At 47.6% G+C, this 26,133-nt stretch overlaps 1 protein-coding gene across 31 annotated transcripts in view; it reads left to right on the top strand.

Moving 5' to 3' along the window:
• TCF4 (transcription factor 4) overlaps window positions 1-26,133 on the top strand; it is a 104,570-nt gene that overhangs the window by 52,346 nt on the left and 26,091 nt on the right. For 2 of the 31 annotated variants that reach the window (XM_032919683.1, XM_032919682.1), the window contains exon 1: window positions 6,886-7,128. The exons of 26 other annotated variants lie outside the window; for them this stretch is intronic. In XM_032919683.1, coding sequence (XP_032775574.1) covers window positions 7,060-7,128 — 69 coding nt within the window. In that variant the 5' untranslated portion in view covers window positions 6,886-7,059. Of the gene's footprint in view, window positions 1-6,567; window positions 6,788-6,885; window positions 7,129-8,855; window positions 9,068-15,550; window positions 15,616-26,133 lie in introns of those variants that run through there. 3 more of the 31 variants (XM_032919684.1, XM_032919681.1, XM_032919685.1) reach the window with 3 other exon arrangements.

The raw sequence follows: 26,133 nt of genomic DNA, 5'->3' as shown, positions 1-26,133 counted from the left end.
GGTGGCAATTCCTTGGATTTGGACTCCCGGCTTGGATAATTCCCGGCTCGTTTGCCCCTCGCATCCCTTTTCTGTGCTCCTTTGAAAGGGAACATGCTTAAATCCAGGGAATATTGAAGGAAGGAGCTGCCCTTTGTACACGGCTGAAGGCTTCTGGGCTGGGGCTACTGCGGGCGATACCAAGGACATTCCAAGTGCAAAGCCAAAATCTTGGATCTTCCCAACTTTTCGCTCTGGTCGGAGCACGCTTCCAGGTTTTAGGCAAATTGGCAGGGCCTGAAAGGGATAACATCGGGATTACTGTCTGTCAGAAGTGGGGTTTGGAGTGAAAAAGGAACCTAAGAAAGAGCAGGGAATACGGCAACGTTCCCAATAAAATCCACGGAGGAGCTGCCACGTGGAATTTCGCAGCAAGGAGTTGATTTCCTTGCGATTCTAGCTGCGTATTCCCTGTTTTCCAAAGCCAAACAGGTTTAGGTGACTTCCAAAGAGGGCCTTGGGCGTTTAAGTGCAAACTGGAGCACGCGATGGGAATACGCTACGGAGCGAAGGAAGTTATATCCCGGCTTCCCAAGCTTTATCCCTACCTGTATTCCAGGGAGTAGCTTCACCCATAGGTGCCTTTTTGAAGGCAGCTTTATTCAGCCCCGGCTTTAACCCGTTCAGGTCGGGCCGAGCGCTCAGCCACCAGCAGCTTCCAGGCCCCGGCTGCTCGGGATAAAAGGGATGTTTGAACGGAGCATCTGGATCGGGATAATTACAAGGGAGCTTTGGAGGATTCATTAGGGAAAGCTGAAAGGGAAAGTTCATGGGAAAGTGGAAGGATGCTGCCGGGAGAGGCTGCTTTTGTGTGCTGGGAGAGCATTGGCATTGTCCGGACATCAAATCCCCCCCGAACCCTCCTCTAATTACTCACCGCAGCGTCTCCTGCCTCGCGGGAGGTGAAGCTTGGAGCAACCTGGCCCGGTGGGAAGTATCCCGCTTTCCAACTGGATGAGCTTTAAGGTCCCTTCATCCCCCCCCCCCCCCCGGAATTCCTTAACTTTGAGGCTTGAAGGTTGTGAGATGGGGTTTTTAGCAGCGGGGCAACAAGGCGCCCGTTTGTCCCGAAGGATTTGCTGCAGTGGTGGGTCTCGTGTCCAACGACTTCCCAGACTTCCTCTCCAATCCCAGAGGAACGTAAACTACTTAATACTTACTACTGGTTGTCCGCCTTCACTGGGTAACTCAGGCGTAAGCCCCCATGGTTCAAACACCATGATGGGACCAACCTACAAGAGGAGGAAGAGGCCGAAGGTTGTCATCTCAACCCTTGATGCCATCTACAGCATCATCCCTGGCTCCCGTTCGATCCCAACATTGGATCCATATGTTGTCGTGGAATCATGGAATGGTTTGGGTTGGAAGGGACCTCAAAGCTCATCCAGGTCTTCCCTGCGAGGGTGGTGGGACATTGGGATGGGTTCAGAGGAGAAGCTGGGGCTGCCCCATCCCTGGCAGTGCTCAAGGCCGGGTTGGACACAGGGGCTTGGAGTGGAAGGTGGCCCTAGATGGAAGCAGATGAGGGAGGAGATCCCGTTTCCTCCCTGGATTCTTGTGGCAGAGTGGGAATGAATCCCGCTTTGCCTGATCCCACATGTCCAGTGAGTCCTGGAGATCATTGAGCAGGGAGGGAGGGAGTGAGGAACACTTGGATCAGCCCCGTTGTGGAGACAACGTGCTGCAGGGGTCAGGGTTGGCCTCCTCACCTCAGATCCTTGGTTTCCTCACGCTTCCTGGAGAACAATTCCACAAGGACTCGTGGGAACACCTTGGCGAAGCAGTTGCCGTAACACAGAGGTGGCAGGAAGGAACCTTAACCCCACCTTCCATAGGGAGTAAGGACAATAGGAGGAGAACATGAGGATGTGGAGGTGCTGGAGTAAACCTAGAGGAGACCATGGAGATGCTCCGAGGACCTTAGAGCAGCTCCCAGGTAGAAGACTTCCCCCTTGGAAGCAGGAAAAGTTGGGAAAACGACTTGTTTCCAGGAGGAAACAAGGAGTAGGGTCGTGGCTTTACTAAGGGTTGTCCTCAAGGAGTTGTCTCCACTCTTCAAGCAGCTGGAGCCACATTGGGTTGGCTTGTAAGAGGCTTTCGGGAGCCGGTGGCTTTGAGGAGCTGATTTATTCATGGAGCAGCTGGATGATGAGATATTTATGGTGGATTCGGGCTGTGGAGCACAAGGAGGTGAACGTGGAGCTCCTCCCGAGGAGAGAAAAGAGGGAATATTCGTGGATGTAAAAAGAAGCGGCACCTTCAGTTACCTTTTGGGGGTCCTCCAAAAGCAAGCCCCAAACCTCATCTTTGTGAAGGTGGAGGAGCTGCTGCTTGGGTTTAGCCATGTTCTTCCATGTTCTTCTTGGGTTTAACCATGTTCTTCATGCGTTTAGGCATGTTCTTCCATGTTCTTCTTGGATTTAGCCATGTTCTTCCATGTTCTTCTTGGGTTTAACCATGTTCTTCTTGGGTTTAGGCATGTTCTTCCATGTTCTTCTTGGATTTAGCCACGTTCTTCCATGTTCTTCTTGGGTTTAACCATGTTCTTCTTGGGTTTAGGCATGTTCTTCTTGGGTTTAGGCATGTTCTTCTTGGGTTTAGGCATGTTCTTCCATGTTCTTCTTGGGTTTAGGCATGTTCTTCCATGTTCTTCTTGGGTTTAGCCATGTCCTTCCATGTTCTTCTTGGGTTTAGCCATGTCCTTCCATGTTCTTCTTGGGTTTAGCCATGTCCTTCCATGTTCTTCTTGGGTTTAGCCATGTTCTTCCATGTTCTTCTTGGGTTTAGCCATGTTCTTCCATGTTCTTCTTGGGTTTAGGCATGTTCTTCCATGTTCTCCTTGGGTTTAGCCATGTTCTTCCATGTTCTGCTTGGGTTTAGCCATGTTCTTCCATGTTTTTCTTGGGTTTAGCCATGTTCTTCCATGTTCTTCTTGGTTTTAGCCATGTTCTTCACACAACCATGTTCATCACATCTTGGGTTTAACCATGTTCTTCCCATCTGGACATGCAGGACAACTTCTCCACCCACAGTGGGTCAGCTGCACTCAAGGATTGATGATCATGTATGGGATCATCCATGGCTTAGAGGAACAGTTGTCTTACTTGGTATCTTCTCCTTGTCTTTGCTCCTGTGCTGAGGACCTCCTACCCTCATGGAATCATGGAATGGGTTGGGTTGGAAGGGACCTTCAAGCTCCTCTATGGAGCCACCTTCCACTAGAGCAGGTTGCTCCAAGCCCCATCCTCCTCCAAGGTCACAAACCATCCGTGGTTTCATGACCCATTGGCCATGGTTTGTGGGTCTCCTTCCACCACCACGGTCTAGCGTGAGGTGTCCCTACCCATGGCATGGCGTTGGAACCAGATGATCTGAAGGTCCTTTCCAACCCAAACCATTCCATGATGCTGTGACCACTTCGGAGCTCAAGGAGCTGCTTGTGGAGGTTCCACAGGTGGGAGCATCTTCTCGGTGGGTTTTGCTCTTCCATGGCCTTGGACATGGGTGATGGTTGATCCGTTGCGATGAGGAGAAGCTCCTCAAAGCCTACAACGCGAAGGAAACCTGGGATGAGCATTCCAGTCGTGCTCCCCGATGACCGCGGAGCGTGGAAGTCGGAGCAGCCTCGTTCCCATCCTGAGGAATCCGGGTGGGAATGGTGGTTGTGGTGGGGAGGGGGCCCGGCTGGCGTTTGGCGTCGGCATCTGCGAATGATTGAGTCCCACTTGGGAGCGATTCCCAAGGGCCCTCCTTGCCTGGGATGCTCGCCCGGAATGTGGCAGGCTCCAGCGAGCGCCGCTGGGGGGGGGGGGGGGGGCTGCATCCCCCCGATATCCCGCTCGTTCCCTTCCCTACCTCCCCTTCAGCACCCTCACCTCCCCTCCCTTCCCTTCATCCCGCCCTTTACTTCCCCTTTGCCTCCTTTATCCCCCCTTTATCCTCCCCTTATCCCTCGTAATTCCCGTTATCAGCCCCTTTACCCTCCTTATCCCTCCCTCATCCCCCCTTTTCCCCCTTAGTCCCCCCATATCCCTCCTTCACCCCCCTTATTTCCCCCTTCTCCTCCTCTTATCCCTCCTTTAGCCCCTTATCCCGGCTTTACCCACCCTTATCCCCCTCTTTACCCTCCTCTTATCCCCCCCTATCCCTCTTTCACCCCCCATATCCCTCCTTCACCCCCCATATCCCTCCTTTACCCCTTATCCCTCCTTCACCCCCATATCCCTCCTTTACCCTTATCCCTCCTTCACCCCCCTTATCCCTCCTTTACCCCTTATCCCTCCTTCACCCCCATATCCCTCCTTTACCCTTATCCCTCCTTCACCCCCCTTATCCCTCTTTCACCCCCTTATCCCCTCTTTCCCCCTTGTAATCCTCCTTGTGCCCTCCTTTCCCTTCGTCATTCCCACATTATCCCACCTTACTGCCATTATCCCCTCCTTTACCTTCCCCTATCCCCCCCCCCGTATCCTCCTTATCCCGCCCTTGTCTCCCCCTTCTCCCTCTTTTGCCCCCTTATATCCCCCCTTCTCCCTCCTTTATTGCCCTTATCTCCCTTTTACCCCCCAAACTCCCACTTATCCCTCCTTATTCCCTCCGGACTCCTTTATTCCCCCCCTTTCCCCCCCCTTTATCCCACTTATCCACCCCTTTACCCCCCCTCATCCCTTTATCCCATTTATCCCCCCCCCCAAAGCTCCCTTATCTCCCGTTTACCCCCTCTTATCCCCCCAGCTCCCTCTTGATCCCCCATCCCCTCCTTAACCCTCTTATCTCCCTCTTTAGCTCCCCTTATCCCCCCAAGCCCCACTTTAACCCCCCCAAATCCCCTTTATCCCCCTCAAACTCCCATTATCCCCCCCCAACCCCCCTTTAACCCTCCCCAAACCCCCCTTTAACCCCCTCGAACCCCCCTTAACCCCCTCGAACTCCCTTTTAACCCCCTAAACCCCCTTTATCACCCCCGTGCCCCCTTCAACCCCCCCTTGTCCCCTCCTTTACACCCTAAACCCCCTTTTAACCCCTTCAGACCCCCCTTATCCTCCTCAAACTCCCTTTTAACCCCCCCCAAACCTCCCTTTGACCCCCCCAAATCCACCTTTAACCCCCCCACACACCCTAAACTCCCTTTTAACTCCCTCAAACCCCCTTTATCCTCTTCAAACCCCCCTTTAACCCCCTCAAGCCCCCCTTAACCCCCTCAAACCCTCTTTATCGCCCTCAAACTCCCTTTTAACCCCCCCAAACCCCCCTCAAACCCCCTTTATCGCCTCCTTTACACTCTAAACCCCGTTTATCCCCCCCAAACCCCCCTTTAACCCCCTCAAACCCTCTTTATTGCCTTCAAGCTCCCTTTTAACTCCCCGAAACACCCCTTTATCCCCTTCAAACCCCCTTTATCCCCTCCTTTAGACCCTAAACCCCCTTTTAACCCCTTTAACCCCCTCAAACCCCCTTTAACCCCCCAATCCCCTCTATCCCCCCTAACACCCCTTTAACCCCCCTTTATCTCCTTGAAACCCCCTTTAACCCCTTCAAACCCCCCTTTAACCCTTTATGCCCTTCAAGTGCCCCTTTAGCCCCCTCAAACCTCCTTTAACCCCCCTTTTACCCCTCCAATCCCCCTTTTAAACCCCCCAAACCCCCTTTAACCCCCACCAGACACCCCTTCAAACCCCCTTTTACCCCCCAAAACCCCCCTTCAACTCCCCTTTAGCCCCTTCAAACCCCCTTTTACCCCCTCAAACCCCTTTTAACCCCCCAGATCCCCTTTATCCCCCCCAAACCCCCCTTTATCCCTTTCATTCCCCCCAAAAAACCCCCTTTAACCCCCCTTTAGCCCCTTCAAACTCCCCTTTAGCCCCCCCAAACCCCTTTTATCCCCCCAAACACCCCTTTTATCCCTTTCAAACCCCGTTTAGCCCCCCCAAACCCCCCTTTAGCCCCTTCAAACCCCCTTTTACCCCCTCAAACCCCCTTTTAACCCCCTTTTACCCCTCTCAACCCCCCTTTAACCCCCTCAATCCCCCCTTTATCCCCTTCAACCCCCTCAGTCCCCTTTATCCTCCCCAGACACCCCTTTAACCCCCCTTTAGCCCCTTCAAACGCCCCTTTAGCCCCCTCAAACCCCCTTTTACCCCCCCAAACCCCCTTCAAACCCCCTTTAGCCCCCCCAAACCTGCCTTTAACCCCCTTTATCCCCTTCAAACCCCCTTTAACCCCCCTTTACCCCATTTTAACCCCCTTTAGCCCCCTTTATGCCCTTTTAACCCCCCTTTAGCCCCCTCAAACCCCCTTTTAACCCCCCTTTCCCCCCCAGCCCCCCCTTTATGCCCGTCAACCCCCCCAATCCCCCCTTTATCCCCCTTTAACCCCCCTCAAACCCCCTTTATCCCCTTTAACCCCCCTTTAACCCCCTCGCACCCCCCTCCCCCCCGTGTGTGTGTGCGTTGGGGGGGGGCCCCGCTGCGCGGCTCCGCGCGGGCCCGCGGCAGCTGCGCACAATGCTGGGAGGGCGCCAGCAGCAGCCCGGCCAGATGGCGGAGTTATTAGATGTGCATCATCCGATTCCCTTCCTGCCACTCGCTTTTTAATCAAATTAAAGGCGAAAAAACAACCCAGCGAGAGGGGGAGAAAGCAGCGAGGAGCAGCGGGGGGGGGGGGGGGGCGGGCACCGGCTCCGGCTCCGGCTCCAGCCCCGGCCCCGGCCCCGGCCCCGGCCCCGCCGCGCAGGGGCGGCCGCGCTGAGGTAAAGCGGGAGGCGGGAAGTGAGGCGGGGAGCGGGGTGGGGGGGGGGGGGGAGCCGCCCCCGCGCGGCGGAATGGGCTCGCCCTGCTTTGCATATTGAGCGCGCCCGGCCCGGCCATCTGGGAGGCCGGGAGTGGAGGAATTGTTGGGATAAGGGGAAAAGGGGAGGGGGGGGGGGGGGGAAACCTGGGATCGAGGGGGGGAAAAAGCCGGCAGACTTTGGGAGAAAAGTTGGGAGCGAGCGGGAGCCGGCGGGGGAGCGGCGGCGGGACCATGTACTGCGCATACACGATCCCCGGCATGGGCGGCAACTCCTTGATGTACTACTATAACGGGAAAGCGGTAAGCCGGCGCGGGAATTAAGAGTGGGATCGCGGGAAAAGTTGGGAGCGGGGCCGCGGGCGCGGGGCGCGGGGCGCGGAGCGGCGCTTCCCCGCGCTGCTCCGGGGCCGTTTGGCACTTTGCCGCGCTGCTCTTTCCCGGGAATTCGGCGCTTTCCCCGCGCCGCAAAGTCTTCCCGAGCTGGAAAGTTTTGGGATGAAGTGTCCGGAGTGTTCAGGAGTGAGGAAAAAGGGGGTTGAAAGGGGGTTAGAGGGGTGCGGAGCGCGCACCCCCCCCGCCCTGCGCCATGCCTCAAAACAACAGGAAAAGAGGGAAAATCCCGGCTCCCAGCGCCTCCATCCCGCTTTTTCCAGCAGAAACACTCGGTTTCAAAGGGAAAGGCAGGAAAAAAAAGTGGGATTTTGTGCATAACCCCAGCAGAAGGTTTATATTCGCCATCTGGAGCTGTATTGATGATATTTATTTAATCCCCCCCCCCTCCTCTTTTCCCCCCCTTTTCCAGTGGGGTTTGCTGAGGGAAAAAAGTGGGATTTTCGTCTCTTTGGGAAGGGGGAAGGGTGAGGAGGGGGCTGTTGCTGGAATTGGGGAAGGGAAAAGGGGAAAAGGGGGAAGCAAACGGCTCCGAGGTCCTTCAACTTCCACCTCATCCCGGCTGCGGCGGCGGCGCGAAGCCGCGGGAGAAGTCGCCAAGTTGTATCCCGCTTTTCCAGCAAGGAAATGGGATTATCCGACCGGAATGCGGCTGGGCTGGGTGCTGGGAAGGGTTAGGCTCCAGGCAGTGTGGAAAAGCGCTTTCCTGGTGGAATAGCTCGGGGAAGAATTGAGCTTCGGAAGTTGGCGTCGCGTTTTGATGCCGCTTTTGTATTAGGGCAGAGGGAATACCAGCTTGTTGTGAGGGGAAAATGTGGGAATTTCATGGGAAAAGCAGTGGAGACTTAAAATGATCCAGCAAAAGAGTAAGAAATAAATTTACCGCAGGTTTTCCCACTTGAATTTATATATTTTAAGGAATAATTCCTCTCCCAAAGCTTCTCGGGCTCCACCGAAACTCTTCCCGACATTCCCATGCATGGCAGGGAGAGCTTGGGAAGCAAAAAGTTCCCTAATAGTCTTCTTGATCCTCCCGGCGACGGCAACCGGGAAGCCGGAGACTTGCGGTGCTCCGGGAAGGAATTACCAGCACTTGGAACAACTTTGTTATTCCTTGGATTTTGCAAGCGGGGGGGGGGGGGGAGAAGTTTAAGGAGGGAAATGAAGGTGGGATCGGAGCCGGAGTTTTCCTTTTGTTTGAGGCGATTTTTCCCCCTTAATTCCATTTGTGATTGATTTGGAAGGAAAGAGATCCGTAGGGATCCGTAACACCGGGAACGCCGAGTCCGCGCCGTCGCCCTGTCGTGCCACCCGCCTGCTTCCCGTGCTTCCATAAATCCCTAAAGCAGGACATCCGAGGGGGGACAAACCAGGCCCCGGTCCCTTTGCCTTTGTGTTTTGGGGAAGGTGGGATGCGGAGATCCCGGCATTGCGGGAAGCGCTGGGAAAAGCCTTCCCGACACCGGGAGAGCACAAAGATCCCGGCGGGGCCCCGCTTGTGCCAGCGCTGCCCCTTCCCCTCCTAACCCGGGAACGTCGGGATGAATCCAGCATCCAGCCCTGCAAGCTTGGGAAAGGGGGGGGGGGGGGGACACGGCAAAATTCCCCCCTTTCCCAGCCACTTGCCAACTGGATTTTTGTGTGGATTATAGAGCCGGCATTGTTCTGGCTCCGGTTCTGCATTGTGCAGCTCTTGATGCCGTGCCAGGCAGCGTGCCGAGCTGGGGGATGCCAGGCGGGAATTGTTGGGAGCAATTGTTGGGAGCAAGGACCTGCGGCACGGCCGTTGGCGGAGCAGGGCAGGGGCTGCTCCGGCTCATCCAGGTTTGCTTCTGCAGGGAAAAACAAGGTCTGAATTCCTCCTTTTTGCCTTGCTTTTCCCTATTTCTCCCTCTTCCCCCCCCCCCTTCTCCTTTTATTTCTCCTTCTTTTATTTTTCCCTCGTTTATTTTCCCTTCTTTTATTTTTCCCTCTTTTATTTCCCTTCTTTTTTTCCCCTCTTTTATTTCCCCCCTCGCTTTTTATTTCCCTGTTTCCTTCCCCACTTCCAAGGCGATTCCTCCTTTAAATCCGCTCTGAACTCCGCAAGCAGCGGAAGCGAGCTCTTCCCTGGGAAGAAACAAAAGAAAGGCAGGAAAAAACCCCATTCCAGAGGCTCTCTGAATCCCAAATTCCTGCGGGAAAAGGAGAGCTCATGGGTCCGAGCGGCACAAAAGGAGCTGGAAAACAAGAACCCTGCTGCTTCACACGCCACATTTGCAACTTCCTTTGGAGTTTTCCTCTTCTTTTCCCGGGATAACACGAGTGGGATCGTAAATGAATGGCAGGCTCGTCATTCCCAGGTTTTATTCCCTAAAAATCGTAGGAATAGAGGCGTTTTAGGAAGGGAATGGCAGCGCGCGCGGCGATCGGTGCTTGGCTAAATGACCACTTTGATGATGCTGGATGCAAGGGAACAAGAGGGATTTTATTCCCGAAGCCTGGCTCCTTATTATCCCCTATAGAAGGCTTTTTTTGGGATACACATGTTACCTGCTAGGGAATGGCTGTCGGATTCCGGCTGCAATTTGATTTGGGAATCGCTTCTTTCGTGCAGGGCTTTAGGATCAAGTGTTGTTTAATCATATTGAGGCAGAAAAGCGGGAATGTTGTGAATTAGAAGGAAAATAAAAGGGGGAAAAATTCCTTTTCCGTATTATCGCAACATCAGCTCGCATCCGTGTTAAATTATAGTGGGAAAAGCTGGAATTATGATGCCGAAAAGCTTCATCCCGTCTTTCCAACTCGTAATTATCAAGTCCTCCAATCCCCCCCCCCTTCCAAACTGCAACGGGAATGAGTTTGTTGTCCCTGTTGACATTCCGGCTGTGCTTCCCATTCTAAAGCTTTTCAACTCCCATCAAGTTGGGAGCTGAAGCCGGATGCTCCGCGGTATCATTCCCACTTCATAGGCCGGGCCAGAGAGTGTCATAATTCCCTGTTCCGAGTGACAAGTGAGGAGTTGTGAATGGCAACGGGGCTGGCGCCGCGCTGGGAATGCCTGTCGGGAGCAGGCACAGGGAGAAAAGTGGGAAGGGGGAAGGAGAAACCCTCCGTCGTGGGGCGGCTTTAAGGGAATGGCAGCATTTGTTGGGAATATCGGGAGTCGGGATCCTCCTGTCCATGAAGTTTGAAGGTCCTGTCTTTGGGAAGCATGGATTGCCAACGGGAAGGAGACTCAATGACCCAACTTGTGTCCGGAGCTCAGGCTCCTTGATTTGGAATCCAGCTGCTCACGTCCTTACGTGCGGGTGTAAAACCGCTTTACTCCTAGAGTAGAAGCCCGGAGCTGGTTTTTCCAGGAGTTGGGGGGGTCTGGAATGGCTGGAGGTTGCTGTGGAAAAGGAATGGGAGCCTGGAGGCTCCCTGCTGCTGTGTCCCTAAAGCTTTATGTATGGTTCTATGTGTGTGTGTATATCTATAGTAATATGTACGTACATAAAGCTCTCTATCTAGTTGTATATCTACATAAATCTGTGTATTACATATACATAACTATATATAGTGCATATATACAACTAGATAGGGAGCTTTATGTACATATAATTATATATACTACATATATACAACTAAATATGGAGCTTTATGTACATGTAACTATATATAGTACATATATACAACTAGATAGGGAGCTTTATGTACATATAACTATATATACTACATATATACAACTAAATATGGAGCTTTATGTACATGTAACTATATATAGTACATATATACAACTAGATAGGGAGCTTTATGTACATATAACTATATATACTACATATATACAACTAAATATGGAGCTTTATGTACATATCACTATATATACTACATATATACAACTAGATAGGGAGCTTTATGTGCATATAACTATATATACTACATATATACAACTAAATATGGAGCTTTATGTACATAGAACTATATATACTACACATATACAACCAGATATAGAAAGATACAGCCATAAAGCTCTGTATCTGCTTGTATATATTTAATATATATAGTAATATATCCATAAAGCTCTCCATCTAGTTGTATATGTCTAATATATATAGTAATATATCCATAAAGCTCTCCATCTAGTTGTATATATCAAATATATATAGTAATATATCCATAAAGCTCTGTATCTGCTTGTATATATCAAATATATATAGTAATATATCCATAAAGCTCTCCATCTAGTTGTATATATCAAATATATATAGTAATATATCCATAAAGCTCTCCATCTAGTTGTACATATCAAATATATATAGGAACATATCCATAAAGCTCTCCATCTAGTGCATTTATATAGTTGTATTTATATATAAAGCTCTGCCTAGTTGTATAGGTGCATTATAGGGTTGTACATACACAGGAAGCTCTAGTTACATATGTACATATGTAGTTCTATAGCCATGAAGCTCTATATCTAGCAGTATAGGTGTGTAAATATACTTCTACATATCCATAAAGCCATATATCTATTTGTATACCTGTAATATATATAGTTACATATATGTAAAGCCATTTATATAATTGGATATCTGTATATTTATAGTTATATATACACATAAAGCCCTATATCTGCTTGTATATGTGAATATAATGTAGCTTTATGTATATATAAAGCTCTACATAGCTGTATATGTGTATTTTTATAGTGTTACATACCCATAAAGCTCTATATCTACTTGTATATGTGTATATAATATATACATGAAGCTATATAGTAATATATACTTATATATATATACCTAAAGCTACATATATATTTGTATAGCATAGACTGGTTTGGCTTGGAAAGGACCTTAAAGCTCATCTATAGATATTGGTTTTCTGTCTCCATAAAGCTCTCTATAGCTGTATATGTGTATATAAATAGTTCTATATAGCCATAAAGCCATATAGAGAGTTCTGTATGTGTGTTTATATAGTTATATATATATAAAGCTGCATATATATGTGTATTTTATAGTTATATAGGCACATACAGCTATATATAGTTATATGTGTGTAATATAGTGATCTGTAGTTATATATATAGATACATATATCTATATAATAGAGTGTTATCTATATTAAAAGCTATATATATAGTTATATATATATGCTTTTATGTATATATAAAGCTTTATATGAATTGATATATGTGAATATCAGAATGATTTGGGTTGGAAAGGACCTTAAAGCCCAGCTACTCTATATACAGCTATTAATAACCTCTATCTGTGCATATATAAAGCTATATTTATAGTTACTTATGCATCTATATAGGCTTATAAATACCTAAAGCTCCCTCTGGAATTAGGGAGCCAGAGAGAGACCCATTTGGCCACGGTCGGGGCTTGTATTTCACATCCCGAAGGCAGGAAAACGATCCCAGAGCAATTCCCTGTCGCTCAGGCTGCAGAATGAACTGGAGCGTTGATTTGAAAGGGTGAGAATGCCGCCTTCTTCCCTAAAAATTCCCGGTTTCTTCCCAGTTTTCCTCCGGGAATGACGACTTTAAACCTAGATTGGATCGGAGGGGAGCTTCACGTCTCCATCCGAACCAGTTTAGAAATCATTCCCGGGAGCTTTTTTGTCTCCCAGCGGAAGAAAAGAGGGAAGTTTATGGATCCTCCCTTATTCCCAGCCATGGAAAACCGCTCTCTTCTAGGCAGGCCTGGGGGGGGTTAACAAAAGCCACAGCCTCCAAATACCTTTTCCAATGGATCACCAGGAAATGGGGCAGAAGAATTGTTTGTTTCCTGTTTCGGCAGGAATCTGCTTCCCATTAACGTTGGCTTAGTGGAAAATTGCCGTGGCACTTGGGAAAAGGGCCATTTGCTGCGCACAAGCCGGGAATTGCGCCCGGAAAAGGGGCTGTCGGAGCCCGCCGGGCCCAGTTGCGCTTCATTCACTCGCGTCGCGAGTGGGACTTTTGGGGGGGGGGGGGTCCCGTGGTTTTATTTCATTCGGTGGGATTTGAGTTGGATTTGATTGGATTTGATTTGACTTTATTTGAATTTATTTGATTTTATTTGACTTTATTTGATTTTATTTGGATTTTAGGTGATTTTATTTGCATTTTGGGTGAATTTATTGGGATTTCAGGTGAATTCATTTGGCTTTTAGGTGAATTTATTTGGCTTTTAGCTGAACTTATTTGCATTTTAGGTGCATTTATTTGCATTTTAGGTGCATTTATTTCCATTTTAGGTGAATTTATTTGCGTTTTAGGTGAATTTATTTGGATTTCAGGTGAATTTATTTGGATTTCAGGTGAATTTATTTGGATTTTAGCTGAATTTATTTGCATTTTAGCTGAATTTATTTGGATTTTAGGTGAATTTATTTGTATTTTAGCTGAATTTATTTGCATTTTAGCTGATTTTATGTGCATTTTAGCTGATTTTATTTGGATTTTAGGTGAATTTATTTGCATTTTAGGCGAATTTATTTGGACTTTAGGTGAATTTATTCGTATTTTAGCTGAATTTATTTGCATTTTAGCCGAATTTATTTGGAATTTAGCTGAATTTATTTGCATTTTAGGGGGGTTGATATGATTTGATTGGATTTAATTTCATTGTAGGTGAATTTAGTTCCATTTTAAGTGGTTTCATTGGGGCTTCAGGTGAATTTATTTGGCTTTTAGGTGAGTTAATTTGCATTTTATTTGGGTTTATTTGCTTTTAGGTGAATTTGGTTCCATTTTAGGGGGGTTTATTTGGATTTCTCTGATTTCCTTTCATTTTAGGTGCATTTAGTTCCATTTTAGGTGGTTTTATTTGCATTTGTTTCACTTTATTTGGATTTTAGGTGAATTTATTTGCATTTTAGGTGAAATTATTTCCATTTTAGGTCATTTTATTTGACTTGATTGATTCTATTTGATTTTAGGGGAATTCAGTTCAATTTTAGGGGGGATTATTTGATTTTATTTGGGTTTATTTGAATTTAGGTGAATTTAGTTCAATTTTAGGGGGGTTTATTTGGGTTTTAGGTGAATTTGGTTCAATTTTAGGTCATTTTATGTGACTCGATTCAATTTGATTTGATTTCAGGTGAAATTATTTCCATTTCAGGTGGTTTGATTTGATTTTATTTGGATTTTAGGTGAATTTATTTCAATTTCAGGTCATTTTATTTTACCTTATTTGGTTTTATTTGGGTTTAAGGTGAATTTCGTGGATTTTAGGTCATTTTAGTTGGATTTGAGGCGAATTTATTTCCATTTCAAGTGGTTTTATTTGATTTTCCTTTATTTTCTTTGCATTTTACTTCATTTATTTGATTTTGACTTAATTTTATAGGAATTTTATTGAGTTTATGGGAATTTTCTTGATTTTATGGGAATTTTCCTTCATTTCATTGGAATTCCCCTTCCTTTGCTTTCATTTTGATGTTTTGGAGCCACCTTTTCAAGCTTTCCAGCCTGATAGAGGGATAGGAAAGGCGCCCTGGGAAAATCCATAGGGAAACTGCTGCAGAACCAAGATATCCACATGGAATCTCCCTTCTTTTGGGTGGCTTTTTCCCTATTTTTTCCACATGGAATTTCCCTTCTTTTGAGTGGTTTTTCCCTATTTTTTAGGCTCGATATTAAAATCTCCTTCTTGGAAAATCAAATAGGAAGGAGCTTAAAATTCCCTTTTCATTATCCCATAATTGTGTTTTAATACAATGCTCATCCCTAAATATGACATTCCACATGGAAAACTGATCTAATATCCAGCAAAAAGCTGGATCTAAAGGATAGAAGGAAGTGGATCCGCAGTGCTTTTATATCCAAACTGTATTTAATAGTATATAATTAATCAAACGATCCCAAGGAAAGCCGAGCTCGTTCCAGTGGGAATTCTCTCTCCCTCTGCCCTGTTCCTTATGGACAACAGCGAAATGCTCCGGCTCATTCAGATGATTCCAAAAAGAAGGAAAATCCAGGTTTGGAGCGAGGTGACATCCTTAAACCTCTCCTGGTATCCAGAGTATCCAGTTTAATTCACCAGGAGCAAATCAGTAACATTCCGAAATCCCAAAAGTTTTTAACACTAATACGTTTTTCCCCCCAAAAATTGCTTTAATGCAATTCCCTAAATTTATAGATCTTAATTTAGAAGGATTTTTGGGATGAGGTTTTAGTTGGGGGGGGGGGGGTGTTATTCCCTTTGTTATTGGGATGTTTTGCCTTCTCCTGAGCCAGTATTCCCGAGCAAAATATCCCTCCAAGTGCAATTCCAAGTGCCTTGAAGTGAAAAGCACTTGGAAAGTTGGAAGCGGAGCCGAACCAGCCCTTTGATCCCGAGGGATTGAGCCTTTTGTGCTGGGGGTTGTCTCGTTTCCGAAGGCTCTCGATGCCGTCAGCGTCAGAGGTATCCATATGGAATACGGCGCGGAGAGGTGAAATCTTCCCTCTTTACATTGGATGCTACGAATCCACTCGAATTTGGGGGGGGGGGGATTTAAATCCTTCCTTTTAGAAGGTGTTGAATTATCCCTAGAAAACCAGGGATATGAAATCCCGACGCTTCCCTAATCCCGAAAGTTGGAGCAGAGGAAATTCCAGGCACCTGCAGAGTGGCCGCCCAGGAACGAGCCGGGCGGCGTGAGATCATCGTGTGCTTTAAAGCATCTAATCCTCTTTTATAGGCTGGAAAACAGCTGGATAAGAGGGAAAGGGGGGGTGCCTTGCATCCCATAATAACCGGGATGGGTGCTGCATGCTGTCAGCACCCACTATCCCTACCGGTTATCCATTAGGAATGCCGGCGCGGGCTCTACGGGGCCGGTAATTAGAGGGGTTGCACCGGGCAGGTTGTTGTGCAGCTGCTGCTATTGTAATGGATTCCCGGGAATGAAAAGGGAGTCGGGAATGAAAAGGGCCTTGGGAAGAATCCCCCGGCTAACAGTTGAACTTGGCTTCTTCTTCACCTCCGGAGCTGGAAGGGTGGGAATGCCGAGAGCAGAGCCGGCGGCAGCCCTGTCAAAAGGGGGGCAGGGAAAAGCGGCTGATCCCGCTTCCCGAGGAGCTTTTTGGCTCCCGGAATTCCAGGTAAAACGGGATTTATCCCGTTGTTGGTGAATTATCCTGCTGGAATCCGCTCTTGATATCTCTTCGATTCCCTATTTTCCCTTGAAATCCACACATCCCGGGAGAGCCCGAGAACTCATCCCTTAAGGAGAAGGGAAAAGCTCTTTGGGGGGGTGGGTTAATGTGTGTTTTCCCCCTTTATTTTCTTAATAGCTTAATTATTAATGAGGCTTTAATTGTCCTTAGTAATATTGTGATTCGTAATCATTAATAATCCGACTGCGGGATGATTCCCTGGCATTCCAAGGAGGAAACCAAAGGAATTGGCTGCGATGTTCCCGTTTGGAGCCATTTGCCACCCTTCGAATCCTTAAATATTAGCTTAATAATTACAAATAAAAGGCAGAAAATTCATTATCCTCAATATTTGGGTGAGTTTTAAATAGGAATTGTGGGAATGTTTCTATTCCTGACGGGATTTTGGAGGCGAAGGGATAAATGAGAGGGAGAAAGTTGATGCTGAGCGTGTTAATATTGGTTTCTTCTTATTATTCTTCTTATTCCTATTATTATTCCTATTATTATTACCATTATTATTGCTATTATTATTGCTATTATTACAATTATTATTACTATTAGCATTACAATTATCATTATTACTATTATTACTAATATCACCCCTCCCCCCCATGGCAGCGGGTTGGAACTAGAAGAGCTTTAAGGTCCCTCCCCACCCAAATCAGTCCCTGATTAATAGGAATAATAATAATAGGAATAATAATAATAGCAGAGGGGGTGGAACTGGGAGAGCTTGAAGGTCGTTTCCAACCTGAACCCGTCTGGTTCTATTAGTATTATTAATATTAATATTATTATTGCTGCTCGTCTCACTGTTATTACTATTATTATTACTATTATTAGTATTATTACTACTTCTATGACTATTATTAACCCCCCCATGGCAGGGGGTTGGAACCGGATGAGCTTTAACCTGATTCTATTATTCCCATTACTACTATTATTCCTCTTATTCTTCTTCCTATTATTATTCCTATTATTATCCCTATTATTCCTAATATCATCATAATTATTAGTAGTACACCTGGCTTAGCAAATGAATCCCAAATCCAACCAAATCCGCTCCATAAGGTCCCTGCAAGCAGCTAAAACCAGGGATGAAGGTGTACGTGGGGTCTAACTTCCCGTTATCCCGGCGAAATTCCCATTTCGCTGTGTTTTACCCGGGCTTTGTGTCCCCTTCCCATGAATCCAGTCGGGAATCGCACCCAGGTGAGGCTAAAGCTGCTTTCAGCCAAGTGAAATTCCAGGGATAGCAGTGGGGTTGCCCAGCCGATCCATGTCAAAGAGTGAAATGGAGGAATTGCGGAGGGAATGCTGCAGCTCTCCATGTCCAGGGAATGCTTTGAATCCCTGGGATTTCGGAGCAGCTCCTCTGTTTTCCATGCAGCCTTTCCGGCTCCGCAACACCCCATTCCATAAATCCATCCAGCATTGTGCCGTCGCTGTTGGATTCGGGATTTGTCCCACAATTAACCCTTTTCCCACGGGAAAATCCATGTTTTAGCTGCGGCACAGGGATGGGAAGAGGGATATAAGCAGGGAATCAAATGGGGTTATTCCAGCTGGAAAATCGCATCCACAACGACACAGATCAGCTCCGGAGCCGTTTAGGAGATATCCATGTGCTTCCCGGGATGTGCAGCTGGTAAAAGGAGGGATAAGCATGGATCCCTCACAGGGATGCAGGGAAATATCGGGATCTACCAGGCTGGGAATGCTCCTGAGCAGGTTTATCCCTCAAATCTAATGGATCCCTTTGTCTTTCCCACTGTTGGAGGGTTTTAACTCCTAAATCAAATCCCATCTCCGGGATGAGGAAAACACCCCCAAATACTGGGAATGTTGGTTTTCCTTTGGAGTTTGACTTCCTAGATGAACGTTGTCCAAACCCTTTCCCATTTCCAAAGGGAACGAGTTGTTTTCCACATTCCAATATAATCCCGTTGGGCTACTTCAGGCAGGGTTTGGATCCAAAGGGGTGATCCCACATCCCAATGGCTCAAAACCACCATCCCATGGGATGATGTTTTCCTGGTTTTCCCCCCTTTTTCCCTTCTCTTTTCCTTCCCAATCCACCTTTTCTTCCACATCTTAAAGGGAAGGTCGTTCCCAATGGGAAAAGCAGTGGAGGTGGCCTCTGTCCGGCATTCCATGCCTTTGGAGAATTCCTATTCAATCCAGCCTTAGGAAATGGAGGATAAGAGTCTATTTTGGCACGGGGAAGAGATCAATATCCCCTTTATTCCCAGGGAACGCTGTTTTCCCTGGATAATGGATCTACAAGGATCCATCTCATGAGGAAGGGCTGTTGTTTCTATCCAAGAGGAGGGCACCTTGGTGTGGACGCTAGAATTCCACGTGGGAAAGCCAGTGCCGATCCCTTCCTGGGAGAAACCTGTTTCTGACAAGCCCCCCCTCAATGCTTGAACCACACACTGGGATTTAGGGAAGTTGGGAATGGGAAAGGAACGCCGCTGGCACGTAGAGATGAGGGGCTGCAGTGGGAGAGCTTCCAAAGGTCTCCGTTGAGGGCTTGGATTTGGGGTCCTCTGAAGTCGGAGGAGGAGAAATTCCTTCCAGGATCATATTTAGATCCTGAATTCTTGTTCCCCATTAAATTTTACTGGGATAGAGGGAAAAAAAGAGGGAAAAGGGATCCAATAACTCCAATCACTCCCCATTAAACCATCCTTTCTGTGTCCTTCAGCTCCGCGTTGATCCAAGAGGAACTCCCTGTTTTCCTATAGATTCATGGAGGGAATCACATAGTTTCATGCCTCAAATCCCTTAATCCAAAGGGAATAGCCTGTGCCTGCCCAGGGATTGCACCGAGGGCTGGTTGGGATGTGGGGATGTAGCTGGGATGTGACCGGGATGCAGGGATGCGACTGGGATATGGGGTTGTGGTCCCTCATCTGGTGCTGGTTGTGCTCCATCCCGAACCAGCCCCAACTTTGGGCTTAAAAACCAGATTCCAGATGCTTCCCAAGCACAGCTGCTCCCAAAGAGGAACATTTGGGATAAATTCGGGAGATTTAAGGCAGGAAGAGTGGATGGGCTGGAATCGCTCTGAGTGTTTCTCTATTCTACGCCTATGGATTTGGGCTGGTTTTCCATCGGGATGTCCATCCGTGGTGCCCACCTTGATATCCAGGTGGAATTTTGCAAGGAATTTGGTGTTTCTGTGAGAGGAAAAGGGGACTCAAGTGGCTTTTTAAGGTCCAGTGGGACACTGGCCCAGTTTGCCCATGGAAGTGGCCAAGGGCAGCTTGGATGGGGCTTGGAGCAACCTGGTCTAGTGGAAGGTGGCCCTGGAAAGACCTGGATGAGCTTTAAGGTCCCTTCCCAAACCATTCCCTGATTCCATGACTCCTTTGGGATACTGGTTGCTCCAGCTAAGGATGAACCCAGAACACCCTTGGCTCGTGCTGCAGCTCCCAACTCGCCCGTTACTCTTTCTTTACTCCATCTATCCACGTTTTCCAATGTCCTCTTCGCCAGGCAACGCCGATTTCCATACAAAATTCCCTGTTTTAAGTGGAAAATGCAATTTCCCACCTGCTTTATCAGCTCCAGAGCTGCTTCAACCCCTCTTTTCCCTCGCTGAGAGTGGCCACCAGGAGATAAGAGCGTTTCAAACCCTCCTTGCACGCGACAACCATGGGCTGAAGGAGCTTTGAGTGATGGTCACGCTCTTCCAGTGAGTTCCTCTTATGCAAATCCTTCCTTTCAAGTTGGCAATGGCAATTTGCATCCCATTTGGATTTCATCTCCAAAAGGGAATGGGAAGATAGGGGCCTCATTAAATTCCAGGGCTTCTTTTGGTGCCAAACCATCAGGAGAAGGAAAGATAATGGAAGTCAAAGGCCGGGAGAAGAAGCTCCATCAATGAGCAGCGCCACGTCGTGGAGCTGCAGAGCTGAGGTGGTGCTTGGGGGGTCTTCAGTGGGAATAACATGGATTTTGGGGGTGCTTCCAACCTGCTTTGGAAGGTTGTGGTGGTCTCTCCGTGCTCTAAGTGAGGTGATGGTGGTCCCCTTTTATCTGGTTGTGGGATGGGATGGATTGGAAGGGAGCTTGGAGATCGTCTAGTTCCAACCCCAATGGGGGTTGGACACATTCCACTTGGAGGTTGCTCCGAGCCCCATCCCACCTGGCCTTGAACACTGGGAATGGGGCATCTCCCACCTCTCTGGATAATTCCAGTGTCCCACCACCCTCCTGGTGAAGAACTTCCTCAGATCCCATCTCGATCTCCCCTTAAAGCCATTCGCACTTGTCCCATCCCCACGGATCCTTGTATCCTGATCCTATGGCCTCCTAAAAGACATCTCTATGAGGGCAGCTGTGGTTGCCCCATCCCTGGCAGTGTTCAAAGCCAAGTCAGATGGGGCTTGGAGAAGGAACGAAGGAATTCCAGCTGGGAAAGCTCGAAGAAACACTTCCAAAGCTCATCATTGAGCTGGTGGTAGGACAGGGTTAACCCACGTCTTGTCTTCTGCTGATGGAGCCTTGTCTTGGCCTAATGTTGTGGTCGATTTAAAGGCCCCATTGTTGAATGGAAGCTCTTTGATCACAAGCCTTGGCCTGGCTCTCCTTTCCTTGGAGCATCTGGAATTCATTGGGAAGCAGGAGTGTAAACAAGTCGAAGACTGGCTCTTGCAGAAGAAGACAGCAGGCTTGGAGAGCTGTGGTTTCTCTCCTTGCTTCCTCCTTCTCCTCTTAACAGCAACGTGGACAATCCAAAGAGGCCTAAAAAGAGCCTCGCATCCCATCGAATTCCATGACCGAAGCAAGATTTAGTGGTTCCTCCTTCTTCTTCTTCTTCTTTTGGTGGGATCACTTGATGATCGGCTCCATTAGATCGTGTTCCAGAAGGAACCCGTCACGTGGATAAGAAGCCAAAGCCAAGTGTGAGGTTTAAACCTCACATGGGAGGTTTAAACCCAGTTTTAGGTAGCCCGGCTTCAAGTTGAGGTGGTGCTGAGGAGCAATGAGTGGAGAAGACTTGAGGAACCATCCATAGAGCAGCTTGAGGGGTCATCAGAAGTCTTAGATCTTAGGTTTTGGAGATGGGAATGGTTCTATCTTGGAGATGGGAATGGTTCTACCTTGGCTTTTGGGGTGGGAATGGTTCTATCTTGGAGATGGGAATGGTTCGATCTTGGCTTTTGGGGTGGGAATGGTTCTATCTTGGAGATGGGAATGGTTCTATCTTGGGTTTTGGGGTGGGAATGGTTCTATCTTGGGGATGGGAATGGTTCTATCTTGGGTTTTGGGGTGGGAATGGTTCTATCTTCGGGTTTTGGGAATGGGAATGATTCTATCTTGGGTTTTGGGGATGGGAATGGTTCTATCTTAGGGTTTGGGATGGGAATGTCCATGGGGCTCACACAGAGCAGTTGATGCTGAGAGGGACTGAAGTGGCTGTAAAATGCTATTAAAATAGAAAATGATATCAAATGATATTCAAATGATACTCAAACGCTATCTGAGATTGCAGAGTTGGATTTATGGGATGGAGGGAGCAGGAAAGAGATTCAGTTCTGGAATTCTGTGTTTAAGAAACATTTATCGGGAGGTTTCCTTTAGATTTTAGGGATTAATGCATTCAGTAAGTGCATTTATCACCTGATTTCCTTTATATTAATGCATTTCTACATGGAATAAATGTATTTCTACATGGAATAAAGGCGTTTATCAGCAATTTTCCTTTATAGAAATGCATTTGTGCATGGAATAAATGCCTTTATAATCAGATTGCCTTTAAATTAATGGATTTCTACGTTTAGTAACTGCATTTATACATGGAATAAATGCATTTAGCACTAATTTTCCTTGAAATTATGTATTTCTGCATGTAATAAATGCATTTATTTAGTTTTCCTTCAGATTTAGGTATAAATGCATTAAATAAATGCGTTTATCCCCAGATTTCCTTTGGATTTATGTGTTTATACATGTAATAAATGCATTTGTCTTCATATTTCTTCTAGATTTAGGTATTTATACATGTAATAAATACATTTATCTTCATATTTCGTTTAGATTTATGTGTTTATACATGTAATAAATGCATTTAGCACCAGGTTTCCTTTAAATTAAAGCCTTTATACATGTAATAAATGCACTTAGCACCAGATTTCCTTTATATTAATGCATTTCTACATGTAATAAATGCATTTAGCACTAGTTTTCCTTTAGATTTATATATTTATACATGTAATAAATGCATTTATCCCTACTTCTCCTTTATATTCATGCAGTTCTACATGTAATAAATGCATTTAGCACCAGTTTTCCTTGAGATTCCTGCATTTATACATGCAATAAATGCATTTATCCCTACTTTTCCCCTAAATGCAGTTAGTTAAGCCACAGTATTCCCATGTTCATACCACCTTATACCTTTATAATACCTTCGAAATCCCATTTAACCCCAAAACCCTGAAAGAAAACTACATTTTGCCTTTCTCTATTTGCTTTGTGTTGGGTTTTACCTGCTTTTAACTCTTCCAGCCCTGGGATATGGATTCCTTTCCATGTCCTTACTCCATCCCTACTCCTGCTCTCAGCTCGGGCTTTCCAGGTTATCCAGAGCCTGGATCAGGGCTGGAATTTGGGGCTATTTGGAGTAGGTGACACTATTCCTGCTTCCAAGACTCACTTCTGGCCTGGAATTTGGGGCTGTTTGGAGTAGGTGACACTATTCCTGCTTCCAAGACTCGCTTTGTGGGCTCAGTTATGGTGATTCCCAGATCCTGATGCTGGAAGCACAAGGAATTCCTTTATATCCAGTTATAGGGATGGGAAAACATGACTTGGAATGGGTTTACTAAGAGAGTATCCTTCATTCCAAGTGTGGCAAACTCAACCTTCCCTTCCAATCCTATGCTGGGAATCCGGGATGATTCCCCAACACATCTCCATGCCGGAGCCACATTCTTCTCTCTATCTACTTGTATTCCCATTGGATTCCATCCATCTTCTGAGGACTAAGCTGGAGTTTAAGCCCAGCTTGAATGAGCACCAGAACCTTCTGTGTTGCCCCTTTCTGCTCACATAAACCTGGTGTACTCACATAGTTGGATGCTCGCTCTCAATCGCGTTTCGATATCAAATCACGTCTCGATATCACTCAAGCTTTGAGATCAAGAGCCCACAGCACAAAAGAGCTTCACCCACCTCACAGCCTGCTCTTAAAGAGCAATTAATCCCCCTTAATTAATTAATGAAGCCTTTAATTGAGGCCTAACAGTGCGCCAAGGCAACAGGAAGCCTCGGTGGCCTGTGGTACCAATCGCATGGGCTTGGGTACCACATAAATCTCTGCAGCCCACTGGGAGCTTCGCATCCATCCCACCTTCTCTTCCAGCCTGTTTCCCATCCCTAGATTCTTCCATCTCGGAATTCTTTGAGGAAAAGAGTTAAATGCCGGCCATATTTCCCCGCTCCTCCTTACTCCAGGCTTTACTAGGGGGTGGAAATAGCTCGGTGGTGATGCCACGAGCAGGTTTCTCCCGTGTTTTGATGGATGTAGCTTCCACTTTGATTCCTTTTCAGCAGGAATAGAGGGAAAATGATAGTTTTGAGCACAAACCCGTCCATTTCTTGACAGAGAGAGGGAAATTGTTTGGAGTAAACGTGCCTTTCAGCCTTCCCTCCTGTCTTCTCCCAAAAGGACTTGATTAGGCTGGAATAATTGGGCCTGATAGCAAAAGGAAGAAGGCAATTCCCTTTAATTATGGATAATTGATTTTCCTTTAACTTGGGCTTGTCCCACATGAATAAGAGGAGATTGAGCACATCGAGTCATTAATGGGTACTGACATCTCTCCTGCCATCAAAAGCAAACAGTTTCTGCCCTCCTTGGCTTGAACGTGGCTGGAAGCGGCGGCATTCCGCTTCCCGGCATTCCCAGAGGTGCAGATGTAGCCAAGAAGGGCATAGCTCAGTATCCAAGATGGATTTGAGGTGCTGAGATCCTCAAATCCCAATTGGAAGGAGGTGGAATCCATGCTCGTCACCAAAACCTTCATTCCCACTTGAGTCAGGAGCTTGGAAGTTCTTCCCTATGAGGATGGTGGGATATTGGGATGGGTTGAATGGAGAAGCTGGGGCTGCCCCATCCTTGGAAGTGGTTGGATGGAGCTTGGAGCAACGTGCTCCAGTGGAAGCTGTCCCTGAGGGTTGGAACTGGATGAGCTTGAAGGTCCCATCCACCCCAACCCATTCCATGATGAGATCCCTTCCTCCTCTCTCCTCCTTTTCATTCCCTATCTGGAACGAGTTAGTCTTTGGTGGGCCTCTTTGATGAGCTCGACCTCCTCCTTCTCCACGATCCCAAAGGAATGACGGCGTGTTAGAACTCACCCGCCGTTCCTGACCTATGTGAGGGTGGTGGCACGTCTTTGGTGGTGCTTTGGGCCAGCTGAAGACAAAGAGCAGCCCGAAATCCGGCTGGAGTAGAACAATTCCAGCTCTATTTGTGTTCCCGGGGCTTTTGGGGATGACATCAGCTTGGAATTCCTTTCTTCCCTCTGATTTAAGTTGACCCTTTGTTAACATTGGGCGTTCCGAGCTGCACCATTCCCCATCTGGAAGACATTTGGACTAAGCAGGATCTCCAGGCTTAGAACATCGTTCCGGATGGGATAGAAGGAGGAAAGAAGCTCCCCTCCTCCAAGTCCTGCATCCAGCTCTGCTGCCCCCAACACAAAAGGGACATGGAGCTGGTGGGGCAGGTCCAGAGGAGGCCATGGAGATGCTGGGAGAGCTGGAGAAGGCTCTGGGGGCACCTTAGAGCAGCTCCCAGTGCTCCAAGAAGCATGGAGAGGGGCTTTGGATGTAGGGATTTAGGGATGGGATGAGTTTGAGCTTCCAAGTGGAAGAGGGAAGTGTTGGGTGAGCGTGGTGGGACACTGGGATGGGTTGAAAGGAGAAGCTGGGGCTGTGCTCAAGGCCACGTGGCCCTCTCCATGGAACTAGATGAGCTTTAAGGTCCCTTCCACCCCAAACCATTCCAGGATTCCATGCTGGAAACCCAGCTGGGGGGGTCTGGCTGGTGGGTACGTGGCCATGGCCCTGAAGGTGATGGAGGGGGGGGTGATGCCCACCCTCACAAGCACCCTTTGCCATTAACCCTGTGTCCCTTGGGGCTGCTTTGCCCTGCAGGTGCTTCCCAGCTTCCCTCCACTTGTTCCCCCTTATTCCCAGCTTAGCAAGCCTTGGAATTCCATCCCTTTCGTGGGCTCGAGGGGGGGTCGAATCCATCTGGTTTGATGTGCTGGGCCTCATCTGCTCTCAATTACCACTTGATGGCAAGTCCAGACCTGAGGCCTTTGGTGCCTTTGGCTTAGGAGAAAGATCTGGAAGAGCCGACAGCTGGTTTGGATTGATGGAATTGCAGGTTGGGAGAAGAAATCCAGGCTTGAGGTGGGTGGCTTTTCCTTCCGGCCCAGCTTGGGAATGTGCTTTAGTGGTGGGCCTGTGCTTTTCATCACCCCCCTCTCCTCCTCCTCCTCCTCTTCCTTTCCCTCCTCCTCTTTCCTTCCTCACATGTGGCTGGAATTAAAGGAGCTGTGCTTTCCAACGTGGCTTTTCGGCTGGGATATGGGGTGTATGGGATGGGGGGGGGGGTGATCCTTAAGGATGGGTGAGGTGGAATTGGGATGATTCCCTTCCCGAAAAGCAGGAGAAGGTCATCTCGAGGAGGGGAGGAGAGCAGCAGAACGGCGCCTTCAGAGTGATGTTCTCCACGTCTTCCTTCAATATCTCAGCCTTGGGGCTGCTTCTGCCACGCTCCT

The sequence above is a fragment of the Strigops habroptila genome, chromosome Z (genome assembly GCF_004027225.2).
Source record: "Strigops habroptila isolate Jane chromosome Z, bStrHab1.2.pri, whole genome shotgun sequence".
Classification (NCBI taxonomy): Eukaryota; Metazoa; Chordata; class Aves; order Psittaciformes; family Psittacidae; genus Strigops; species Strigops habroptila.
The sequence above is the reverse complement of the archived record's forward strand: the minus strand, read 5'-3'. Positions and strand labels throughout refer to the sequence as shown.